This window comes from Polyodon spathula, chromosome 2, assembly GCF_017654505.1.
Source record: "Polyodon spathula isolate WHYD16114869_AA chromosome 2, ASM1765450v1, whole genome shotgun sequence".
Taxonomy (NCBI): Eukaryota; Metazoa; Chordata; class Actinopteri; order Acipenseriformes; family Polyodontidae; genus Polyodon; species Polyodon spathula.
In genome coordinates this window covers 71897718-71910688 of record NC_054535.1, presented here as the reverse complement: position 1 = coordinate 71910688, position 12971 = coordinate 71897718, and the positions used below count along the sequence as shown (strand labels likewise).

Below are 12971 nucleotides of genomic sequence, written 5' to 3'. Positions count from 1 at the left end.
ATGCGCTTTTCTTTATTCATTTTCTTCTGCTTCGCTCCTTTGATCCACAGTGCCGCCGTGCCCGAATCTGAACAGGTTCTGTTGGGCGGTCAGGTTAAAGAAGAAGACAGCAGCTCAGGTCGCAGGACTTGCAGACTTTACTGTAGGGTCGGCATTGGTTTTCATCTGCAGATTCACCCCGATGGGAGAGTTAACGGCAGTCATGAGCCCAATCAGTTGAGTAAGTTTAATTTATAGTTCAAAAACATGTTGCTGTTTGTGCACTGACCAGGAAAAAATAAAACATCATTGACCTTAAACGGTTTGCAGTTATTGGATTGAATAATGTATTTATTTACAGAGATTTAGCTTTTCAGCTGTTTAATGAACCACAATACACAATAAGAAATAAACATGAAAGAAAACAGACAGGTGAATTTATGTTTATTTTTAACAAAATATCATAGTCATATTATAAAATCGCGTTTGTTAATAATGTAGAATGTGTAATAATATAGAACATCACATTGTAATAGTGTTTATGATATTTAATATACGATTATCTGTTTTGTTATTCTGTTTTGCTTTATATATATATATATATATATATATATATATATATATATAGATATATATATATATAGGAACGTGATATCATATGTATTACCGTTTGTGAATTGCAAAATATCTGTGAACTGATATTTCCAGTTATTACATGTTGCACAAATCAACTTTGTTTAATGCTGACATAAGGTTTAACATTCTGCATTATGTAATCGTTATAGGTTTAATGCTCTGTTAACATCTGTGCTTCTAGTCCTCTGGGGAAAAGGTTATTTCCTGATCTGTGTTGATCATCTTGTGTAAATCGATGTCTGTTAGATTTTCTTGCTGGTGTTCTTTGTATCTTGTTGTAGTCATATCAGGTATGTGGGTAACAGGTGCATGTCCAGGGATCTGAATGTTTAGAGTTGGCTATTGGCATATACATAGTTGTCTCTGGCCCAATGCAATGCATCACATGATATATGTGTGTGTGTGTGTGTGTGTGTGTGTGTGTGTGTGTGTGTGTGTGTGTGTGTGTGTGTGTGTGTGTGTGTGCGCGCGCGTGCGTGTATAAACAAATATAGTATTTAAATAAGGTTATGTTAAGAAGACAGTTAACTTACTGCTGTATATTAAGACCCAACATGTCCCTACATCACGATTTGGCTATACAATAACCAAAAGATTAGATTTACAAGAAAAATGCTAAATTAAATATTGGCCTACTATGTAATAATTGGTATTTATGATGTGTTATACATATTGTGTTATTTACTGGTACTTGTAAACTGGTACAGTACAGTTTGATTTAATTGGTAGTTTTAACAATCAGCTTCTTTGCATTGCTTATTGCTAATACTGAATACTTGTGAAAACTTTCATTGGAGCACATTTTATTTGAGTTCAAAAAGTCATAAGTGGCTCAATAGCTCCATATATGATACTCCTTTAGAACTATATTGTTTTAATGATTCTAAATTGAACACTTGCAAGAACCCACTTTTCTGTATAAGTGAATAAATAACTCAAAACATATTTGTGTGTGAGAAAGGGACTTTTAAAACAAAATTAACAGTATATTTTATGAGAAGGACTACCACTACAATGTGTGTGCAACTAAGCAGCTGTGTTTTGTAAATTATTATGGGCAAATGCTAACTGCTAATACACAGCTATTTCGAAATGTCTCTTTGCAGGTGTTTTGGAGCTCTTTGCGTTGTCTCAAGGGATTATAGGAATTCGAGGAGTTTTTACAAACAGATTTTTAGCAATGAATAAAAGGGGACGGCTTCATTCAATTGTAAGTATTGTGATTTTATCTTATCTAAATGTCTGAAAGGAAACAAGAAAATAAAAACCTACAATCTTTCTGATTAAAGGGTGTGTTTTCCATAGCTGTTAAAACCAGAATATGATTCTTTGGAATTTAGTCTTGTCTTTTTAAGCTTCTGTGTACTAGAAGTGTAATCCATTTGACATCTAAATATAAACAGAATTAAGATACAGTAGTGATTGTTTAACTGAATCATTTGTTGTTACTTTCTCAATATGATTTATCAGGTCAGAATAATCATATTTGTCTTTCAATACATACTAATGTGGTTTTCATCTAGAGGTTAATTATACTTAAATTGTTGTCAGTACCATCCTTCATTTACCAATTAGGAGTGAAAACTGAGCTTTAAATATACAGCTAAGGCCAAATATTAAAGAGAATATCACCTAGAATTTTAGGATTGAAACATACAACAAACAAACAAAAAAACAACAAACAAAAAAAAAAATGAACATAATTTAGATCTTTTATTTAACATCATGTAATCAAAGCAACCATAACCTGATATAGCAAAAGTCTAACAGAAGCCGTAATAGTAGTACAGTATTTAGTGTGAGATTTTGAAATGTAATTGATGCAAATACCGTACACATAGCTGCAAGTAGTACAGCTGAATAATTCCTTTACGTAGATACATTTCTGGTGCACCAGTTCTTACTTTTATGCATTACAAGGCTATCGACATGTTTAACTAAGGGGTAGGTTTGCACAATTGTATACAATTATGGCCATTTTAAAAGTATAAACACACACCACACAAGAGAGTCTACTTTGTGTACAGGTAAACAGTGTGTTAAACATTCTGCTCCACAGCTTAAAATCCATGTGAAAGAATACAATGTTGCACTTGGATGTGGCTACTGGACGGGCACTTATGTTTGGTGAATACTTCAGTTAGATGAATAAAAAAAAAATCTGCTTAGAGGATTATACTGTAAATGTATTTAGTATTCATTTATTAAAAACTATTTATACAGGACAGGCCAGTGGGGACAGCAGTCATCTAGTGCACATAGGGCAGTCATTCTGCTGGAGCAGCAGCAGGAGTAGAGTTGCACATCTAAATTCAGTATATTAAATGCAAGGATACAAATACTTCATTTGTGTAGTGTATAAACATGGCTCATTGTAAGTCATTATACAACACCAATCTCAAGTGCGTGTTCTTTTTAGTGGGGTTTCATATGTGTACTGATTTATTGTTTTTTTTTTTGGTTTATGAAATAATGTATGACTTCCCCTATGGTTACATTTTAATTATGGCACCTCTATCCTTACAGAAACTATATAAAATAAACAAACAATTATGTTAATGGTAACAGTTGTGTCCGCATTGAACAACTCCACACAATTATACTAGTTTTAGTTATTTGCTACTTTTTAAATACTGCTATAGTGATGTCATAAGTAGAATGTTGTTTTAGGGAACTCATGTCAAGATAGATCCTTATTCATGAAAATATTCTTAGTCACATGTACTACTAATATCAGGAAACAACCCACTTATACAGTATGATCTATAAATCAATAAAGCTAAGAGCAGTGACTAACATTATTATTATTATTATTATTATTATTATTATTATTATTATTATTATTATTATTATTATTATTATTATTATTCATCACAGTTGAACAACAATTTAGCTACTTGATAATTTACTAGCTAGTCAGGTAAGTTTCTACCAAATTTATTTACAAAAATCCTTTAATGGACCACCTGCAAAGCTGTTAAGTCTTAATTTGTAAAAATACAAGCACATTTTTAGAACTAAATATCAAATAAGACACATCATCAATTACTGGCCCTTCTGGGAGCTTGAGAAAAAAACAAGGGGTCAGTCAAGCTGATAGAAATGTTTGTATTCATAGTTCATAGTTGATAACATGGCTAAATGGCATAGAAAGTACAGTAATTACACAATTTTCCGGTTTTTTGCACTGTTCAACAAAGCAGAACGTTTGACTTATTTTTAAATGTAGGCCTAATTCAGTTGTCCAAGGGCACCACATTGAAAAAGCAACAGATTCCATAAATCTGTGGACATATTTCCAGAAGAGAAAGGATTCTGAATAACCATTACTGTAAATTGAGGCTTCATGAATGCATGTGTTTTGTTTTTAGTTTAAGGTATTGTGTTATTGGCAGGACATTCTACAGTGTAGCAATCAATATTTCCATTTTTTTTTTCTTTTTACAGCTGTCAACTATGAAATATATTAAAGAAATCTCAATGATAATACTTTGTTTCATTCACCCTGTTGTGTCCTTTATATTAAATAGTATTTTCTTGTTATAACACACAGTGCTTAAAACTATATAAAAACATTTATTTATAATATAGCATTTTTTATTATTTGTTATTCCGTTGTATGTTTAAAGCATATGAAAATGAGATCATTCATATTTTTGTTATAAACCAAAGCCACCAATTGTATCCTCTTTACCAAAATATTTTTTTGTAAAAACGAATAAAATAGTTTAGGGTATAGGCCTAGAAGGTTATAACTAAGGAGCAACACCTGTGATATCCAATCCAAATGTGAGTGCCCTCTTGCTGTAAATTGTGAATTTAATACAAAAAAACAGCATCTGTCTTTTTTTCTTTCCTGACTGGATAAAGTTATTTAATGGACTAATGGGTTTCAACTAGTACAAAGGAAGCCCTGCTCCTGTCAATCACTGCAGCTCTTTGATAGAAAAGTCATTCTGATGACTTTGAGCTGAACTGTAGATAAAAGTAAGTCCTGCAATTATTTTCACAAAGGCTTTGCTTCTCTTATCTGTTCTCAATGCTTCTCATTTGCCCGCTTTGTAGATGGTAACCCAATCAAACCACGTATGCCCAATTTCTAGACTTCATTAATTTCAGGCATACATTGCATGCACAGTAATTATCAGTTGCAGCACAATGTGTGTGTGTGTGTGTGTGTGTGTGTGTGTGTGTGTGTGTGTGTTGGGGAGGAGGGGCAGGTCATAGCACAAAGCTCTCCAGCAACACAGTAAACATGGCATAGAAATAAATAGTTTGCACATGTAGTAATTAATGCTTGGAATTGTTTAGGTGTTAGACCTAATTATGCAGCAGTGTATAATAAATATTATGTTAAGTTTCAAAATTCTTTTTTTTCAAGCTTTGTTTTTCACCATTGTCCCATAATTCAGTCTTTATGTTGCTTTTTCATCACACATTTAGGGTGCGTATGTACCTTTTACAACAGTTTACTAGCAGCCGTCTTGCTTGACATTAACACAAACTCTGCTGTAAAACAAAAATCAATTCAAAATACCTGGTTTACCTTTAGAGATGTCAAAGTCTTTAAACATGTACCTATCACATTAACCTAAAACTATTAATTAAGAGTTAATGATCAAATAACCAAAACACCACCATATCATTATGAATGAGATTATAGATCAACTCGAGATTAAACTGCAAATCTTCATTATTAAACCTTCTAGATTTTGCACTTACTGTAGTAATTACCAGGGAATATGTGTGTTTGTGTGTGGTGGTAGCAGTGGTGTGTGCGGGGTGTATAACTCCTACTGTATCTCCTTAATGTTTAGTAGGCTGTAGCCTTCCTCAAACAATTCTAAAGTAAAGATTCAAATAATAAGGCCTAAGGGTAGATTATGAGCAAGTATTGTAGACTGTTTGCACAATTTAGCCCTTGTTGTGTTGACAAACAGTGCTAACATTTAAGGACATGTAAACTCTGACTTCACTCAAAAAGATAAGCAACACTGTTCAGGGAAGCCCTACTTAAAATATCATTTAAAGACTTTGTTCCCTATTTGAGGAAGGATTTTCATGCCCTCAGGAAACAGCTATTTAATGTTGTTTCCACCAAGCAAACAGACTGAACAGAATAAATGAAAGCAAAAAAAAAAAAGGAGCATTTTATTTATGTGCCACTATGCAAAAGTGTAATTTTTACCATATTCAGACAACTGTTAATGGCTATGTTTAGAATAAATAAAGGGACATGTCTATAGACTCAGGTGGACGTCATTGTAGTTGGAGTGAGGCTTTGCTAAAATGGAATGGAAGTTAAGATTAAAATTACATTTGGTACAGTAAAATAACTTACTGTTAACCATAGAAAGAAATATATATAGCACAGCAGTCTCAAAAACATAAGTAGCCTGACAGAACGATTAAGTTCAGTGGAGTGATGTGTGTATGTATTGTATATTTAGCACATGCTGTGTTTTTTGTAACCCTATTTAGTCTCCAAGGCAGATCTCCCGCTTGCTATAGTACTCTTCTTTGATTTTTTTTTTGTGGGGGGGGGGTATCCTGCCCCATAGTATGTGGTCTGAATTCTTGTAAAATAGCCCTTTTTGCCATTTTTTTTTTTTTTTTTATAAAAAAGAAAATACAAAACTAATAAGAAACTCAGAATGTTACTTTAAAGACTCAAAAATGTTTGTTAATAGATTTTGTATGGAACGGTTTCATTGTATTTTCACAAATATAGGGCAAATTACAATTGCACCACGTATAGTGTGGCACATAAAATTGTAATGCTACATTTGAATAGAGGATGTGCCTCTTAGCTTGTGGACTCAGGGGTCACACAATACTAGGGGTATTCAGTTTTTATTAATTGTGGCAGATGGTGTAGACACTGATCTCTAGAAGAAAATCCTTTCTTATAGAGATCAGTGGGGGGACTGGTATTAGATTTCCAGATATACTGGAACTGTGTGGCATGCAGTCACTTCCTAGTATCACATCCTGTACAGCTACGATCTGAAACAGCCGCTGGCATATTTCAAACTTGGTTGGCAAAAACAGATACATCAAGCACTACTCAATTCTAGTCATGGACTATGTCCATGCACTCCCAAACCATCTAGACTTACCCATGGAAAAAAACTGTTTTCTTTATGTGACTCATTACAGCTTCATGTCATGCAGTAGAAGATGGACTTAGTCAATAATAACCTCAAGTGCACTGTACTGCTTTAGGAGCTTCAGAGCTGTGTTGGCTTTACGGGACAATATAAGAAACATTCTAGAAACATCCATCGGAATTCCAAAATACTTTGTAGATGAGAAATTTCCTGTAAAATGATACAGGGCAGTTAATTATTCTCAGGCACACAATGGCAATTAACTAAGACCTGCATGAAAAAAAAGCATTAGGTTATTTAACTTAGTGGTACTCAATCCACTAGAAACAATCAAGCTTAAGGGAGCTTATAGTGTGTCATCCAATGGTATTTTATTAAAAACAGAAAATACATTTGAAATTGCAGGAGTCAATGTCACAATGTAATGTTTTCCTTTTCCCAGCTCTTTCACCCCGGCTTGCCCACCTCAAACTACTGTGTGTTTGTTCAGTCAATTCGCAAAAACTGTCATCTTTTGTGTTTTTGTTACTGAGCTCACAGCCTGGGAAAGCTTTTCCAGATTTGTGAGCGACCTTTTAAAATTGGATAATTTTTTGTTGTTTATTTTTAGGAAAAATTTACAGATGATTGCAAGTTCAGGGAACGATTTCAAGAAAACAGCTACAACACGTACGCCTCTGTGATACACAAAAACCACAGGACTGGAAGGGAATGGTTTGTGGCCTTGAACAAAAGGGGCAAGGCCAAAATGGGGTCCAGTCCCCGGGTGAAGTCCCAGCATGTATCAACGCATTTCCTGCCCAGGTTCTCATCCCGTGAACAAAATGAGCCTGGGTTTACCATCACTGAGAAAAAAACTACAGAGAAAAAAAAGCCACCACCACCACCAAAGCCTCCAACACCAAAGGTTAACCTGAATTCAGGACAAAAGCGTGTTCAAACAATAAAATATTGGCCCAAGTTTAGATTCGGATAGGTTCTGTCTGGGATTTTTGTCTCTATAAAATGATTCCAAGCACCTGCCTTTAAGACAGAGGCTAAGGTTGGGCTGACTTTAACATGCGTTTACTTAGCTCAACTCTAAGCAAAGATGCCTTCTAATAAAAGAAGCATTCTAATCGATGGAACATGCTTACCACTCAAGGGCTGAGAAGATTCCAAATGAAGCATATAAAACAGTGGAAGCTATTGGTCTGAACACAATTGGATTTCTTGTTGTCATGACTCTATTGTTTACATTCATGTTATTCCATAATGTCTTCCACGACCTCCGAGACAGCGCATGGATGCACCTTCTAACTTAATGATTGTGAGCACCTGCTTTCTTTAATGGTTTAATACTGTTTTTCGGCTTGGGGAGAAACTTAAGTGTGACTTTTGGTTGAGAGCTCTTTAGTAGTTCAATTTGTAGGTCAACCACAACTTAGAAAAGGCAGGCCACACAATTCTTTGCTTATGCTAAGTTTTCGTGTTGCTTTAAACAACTTTTTACATTCTTTGTGTTGAATTTATAGACTTCTCTGCGCAAGTTTTAAATGTAATTTAACTTAAAACAACATATTTTTTTATGCTGTTAATTGAAACCATATGTTGTACTTGTTTTTTTTGTTTTAATGAGGATATATGTGTATTGCTTTGTTAAACCTCTGAGTCCAAGGTCTTCTTTTTTCAAACAGCTGGAAGGATGATTTGCAGACTGTCAATCAAAACTATCACTTCACTGTTTGGCTATTTAAAATATCCCTGCCATGACCCCTCAGCATTCCTGCTATGAAAGTTCCACAGGAATAAAGATGCCTTGCAAGAGAACTATATGTTTTAGGGAGGGCTCAAGCCATAGGTGTATCAGATGGCAGCCATCAATGTCACGGACCATTATCAAACACTGTCATCATTAAATAAACCAGCCTGTAAAAACCTCTCTGGGACTTGAGTAAGCAAGGTAATGATTCCTGCGGTGCTGTTTTTGAGTGAAACAAATGATTTAAGGTTATAATGGAAAACATTGTTCTCTGAGATGGTTTTACTGTATGTTCTGCAATTACTGGCATATAGGACATGAACAAAGTTTCTTCCTATATTTTCCATGATTCTGACCTCATTTTTTTTTTTTAATACTACAAAGAAAAGCTTTGTGATCAATTGATTGTTTGACCTTTTCTAAAGAAAACTTGTTTTCATTTTAGAAAGTTGCAAATCAAATATTTAACACTGAATGTGGTGTAAAGTGACAATAAAATGATGGCGTTCTTTAATGCTGCCATCTTTTTTTCTGATGTTAAAGGCTTATAAAATGGATAGCTTGTGCATATTTGGTTGAAAATATGCAGACCTCACTGTGAAAGGCCAGGCAAGTAAAGTATTTGATGTCAAGAATTTTTCAACTGATATTATATTTAAAAAAAAAAAAAAAAAAAAAAATATATATATATATATATATATATATATATATATATATATATATATATATATATATATATATATATATATATCTTTAAACTTAAAACTACTTTTTTTTGTTTGTTGAAACAACTTGGGAATCCCAGTATTCTGACACTATATACAATTATATCAGTCAGGAATTATAAACCTAAACTTTATTAATTATAAATAAATAAATACATCTATGAATTGTACATCATATCTGAAAACTGGAAGTTTGGTTGTATCCATAAACATACTAAAATACAAGTTTTGTGTTTACAATGAGCCTGGTGGGGTTTTGTGTAGTTCTCCAATTATTGTCTACTTTGCTTTATTATTTTTTCCACTTTCACAGATACAGCAAAACATACCCCTTGGGGGGCAGCCTCAATTCTCATTCACAACGTTGTTACATGCAATATTGGTTGGACATGCTAAATTTCAATGGAATGTCACACGACCGCCTACAGTGTTAGCTTCTGTTGTTTATAGTTACTGAAGGTTCTTTCACATTAACAGTTTGTTAAAAATAAAAAAAATATACTATATATATATATATATATATATATATATATATATATATATATATATATATATATATATATACTTCACTTCACTGTAGTGTTCTCTATATGCATTCATCAAATAAGGTTTGATATTCATGAAACATTTCTTTGCTGTTTTTAATGAGGGTTTAGGGTTTATTCTCATGTTTCAAAACATTCTCGAACCTCATAGAAAGTTTAGAAACATTGTTATAAAAGTAGTCTTTAAATAAAGTGTGAGAAAGTGTAGTTTGTTATCAATAGACCAAAATCCTGACAAAGGCAAATGTTGCTGTAGACTAGCAATTTACAGTGGCTCTCAAAAGTATTCACCCCCCTTGGACTTTTTCACATTTTATTGTGTTACAACATGGAATCAAAATGGATTTAATTAGGAGTTTTTGCCACTGATCAGCTCAAAAAGTCCATAATGTCAAAGTGAAAAATAAAATCTACAAATCGTTCTAAATTAATAACAAATATAAAACAGAAAATAATTGATTGCATAAGTATTCACCCCCTTTGCTATGACACATCTGTATAAGCTCTGCTGCAACCAATTGTCTTTAGAAGTCACATAATTAGTTGAATGGAGTCCACCTGTGTGCAATTAAGATGTTTCACATGATTTCAGGTTAAATACACCTGTCTCTGGGAGGTTCCACAGTTGGTTAGTACATTTCCTAACAAAAACTACATCATGAAGATGAAGGAACATTAAAAACAAATCTGGAATAAGGTTCTTCAAAAGCACCAATCAGGGGTAGGATATAAGAACATTTCCAAGGCAGTGAATATCCCCCCAGAGAACAGTAAAGTCCATTGTTAAGAAATGAAGAGAATATGGCACAACTGTGAATTTGTCTAGAACAGGCTGTCCTCAAAAACTAAGTATCCGGGCGAGAAGGGCACTAGTCAGGGAGGCCACCTATGGCAACTCTAAAGGAGTTCAAATCTCGGTTAGTTTGCCAGAAGGCATATGGGAGACTTTGAGACCAAGTGGAAGAAGATTCTATGGTCTGATGAGACCAAAATAGAGCTTTTTGGCCTCAATGCTAAGCGCTATGTTTGGCGCCAGCCTAACACCGCACATCATCCTAAGAACACCATCTCTACCGTGAAGCATGGTGGTGGCAGCATCATGCTGTGGGGATGCTTCTCTGTGTCAGGGCCTGGAAAGCTCATGAAGATAGAGGGCAAAATGGATGCAGCAAAGTACAGAGAAATCCTGGAGGAAAACCTGCTGAAGTCTGCAAGAGACCTGGGAAGATTCTTCCAGCAGGACAATGACACCAAACATACAGCTAAAACCACACTGGAGTGGCTTAAAAACAAAAAGGTCAATGTCTTGGAGTGGCCCAGTCAAAGCCCGGACCTCAATCCAATTGAAAATATGTGTAAAGAGTTGAAAATTGCTGTTCACCAAAGGCCCCCATCCAACTTGATGAAACTTGAGCAATTTTGCAAATAAGAATGGGCAAAAATTGTAGTGTCCAGATGTGCAAAGCTGGTAGAGACTTATCCAGATAGACTCATGACTGTAATTGCTGCCAAAGGTACCTCTACCAAATATTGACTCAAGCGGGTAAATACTTGTGCAATCAATTATTTTCTGTTTTGTATTTGTAATTAATTTAGAATAATTTGTAGAGGAAACACTTCTAATTGCATTTTACACGCCACCATTCACAAGAACAATGTGGAAGCTGAGTATGAAAACTTCTGTTCTGTTCTCTGTTATTTTAAGATACATTTGTTAAATGTCCATTTTATGAAAAGGAAATAAATAAAATGGAAGTTCCAAAAGGATACTTTATCTGCATTTTACCAGCCACATAGCATTATACTTAATACAGGCTCAGAGAAGCGATAAATGCCAACTCAAACAACTTAAAAAAAAAAAAAAAAAAAAAAAATAAATAAATTTTAATAATTTTAAAGAAAACTCTTCAATAATCCACAGGGAGGCACCTGCATGTTGCTGGATATCAAATTATAATGTTCAATAATTGTGTCTGAAAGAATTTGTATGTGGCCAAAAAAGAGGTAAATAAATAACAACAAGATCAGCAATATGGCAACTTACAAAGAGGACTACACACTAACATTAGGCTCACTATAACTTGGATTAAGATTTGGGAAACTGGATTAGCTATTATTAGTTTTTATACTGTATACAATAGAAGTACAGAAACATTGTACTTTTTAGATATATCCATTTTTATTGATCGCCATGGCTTTTATTTTGCAAGGTAGTGTCATACACTGGACATGTTTACAAACACACACAAAAAAGGACAGGAATGCTGTTCCTGCACCTTTGTTATACACTATGATACAATGTAAGATGCATCCTGCTTTAAGGGGGTTTACAACAAACTTGTCTGTATGATGCAAGTAGGCGTCATTGTATTTTAATTGAGGTGTGGTTATGCAAATAGTTTTGGTGTCACACGTATCAATGCTTTCATTGTCACAAAAAAGTTTCTTTATCAGTCAATCAATCAATCCCTTAACCAGGTACCTAAGTTTAGTTAAATTACTTTTCCCTCCCTATGTAAATAATGTTAAAATGGACAGAACACCCTTTCCTAAAAAGTAAATGAAGTGTGTGACAAAATAGTATGCATTATCTTAGGTTTAACATGGTAAATTGTGCATTAGACATCGTAAACTGAGCTTGTAGAAAGATTATTCTATAGTCCATTGTTCTAGAGCCATGATTGTCATTCGAAGACTGTATGTCTTTATTAGTCTTCCCTGCACATTTGTATCCCTTTTTCCCCATTACATCTCGAGCATGTAATGCACAGAGGTTTTAATGAAAGACGTAAAAGCATCCTTAAAAAGATGTAGGAATATAGGGTTAATTCAGCCCAGTGAGTTTGTAAAATAAAATTCCAGCAGGAATCATCAACTTTAATATCCAGAGTGTTATCCAAATGAAATAATCAAGCAGCAGAGTAACCTTTTAAAAATGGTGGCATGACAGCTCTACTATCCTCTTCAGATCGCCTCAGTATATAAACAGTACAAAATGCATTTTATAGGCTTGTGGCAGACAAATGATTTCTCCTTCCTTGTATACATGTGGCCACTCCCAAATCAGCATCAGTTACGTTTGAGGAATGGACACACCTGTAATTGCTGGCAGGGGCAGATTTAACCCCATCTCTGCCAACCTTACATTCCTACACACACACACTATTTACAGCAGCAGGGCTTCTGCCCTGCCATGGGATATTATGGCTATAAAATAAAAATAAAATGTTTCTGG

The 12971-nt window shown here is 34.2% G+C and overlaps 1 protein-coding gene across 1 annotated transcript; it reads left to right on the top strand.

Annotated features, from left to right (window-relative positions):
• fgf5 (fibroblast growth factor 5) lies at positions 1-7838 on the top strand. The gene is made up of 3 exons (XM_041270595.1): positions 1-220; positions 1722-1825; positions 7336-7838. Exons 1-3 carry the CDS (start codon positions 1-3, stop codon positions 7699-7701), a joined length of 690 nt encoding a protein of 229 aa, XP_041126529.1. The 3' UTR covers positions 7702-7838.
• The last annotated feature ends 5133 nt before the right edge of the window (positions 7839-12971 follow it).

What these genes read in the sequence shown, in the direction of transcription:
- fgf5 (XM_041270595.1), top strand. Translation starts at nt 1, where the DNA reads ATGCGCTTTTCTTTATTCATTTTCTTCTGCTTCGCTCCTTTGATCCAC. An exon ending in TCATGAGCCCAATCAGTTGA is followed by an intron (nt 221 to 1,721) that starts GTAAGTTTAATT and finishes GTCTCTTTGCAG; the next exon opens with GTGTTTTGGAGCTCTTTGCG. An exon ending in GGGGACGGCTTCATTCAATT is followed by an intron (nt 1,826 to 7,335) that starts GTAAGTATTGTG and finishes GTTTATTTTTAG; the next exon opens with GAAAAATTTACAGATGATTG.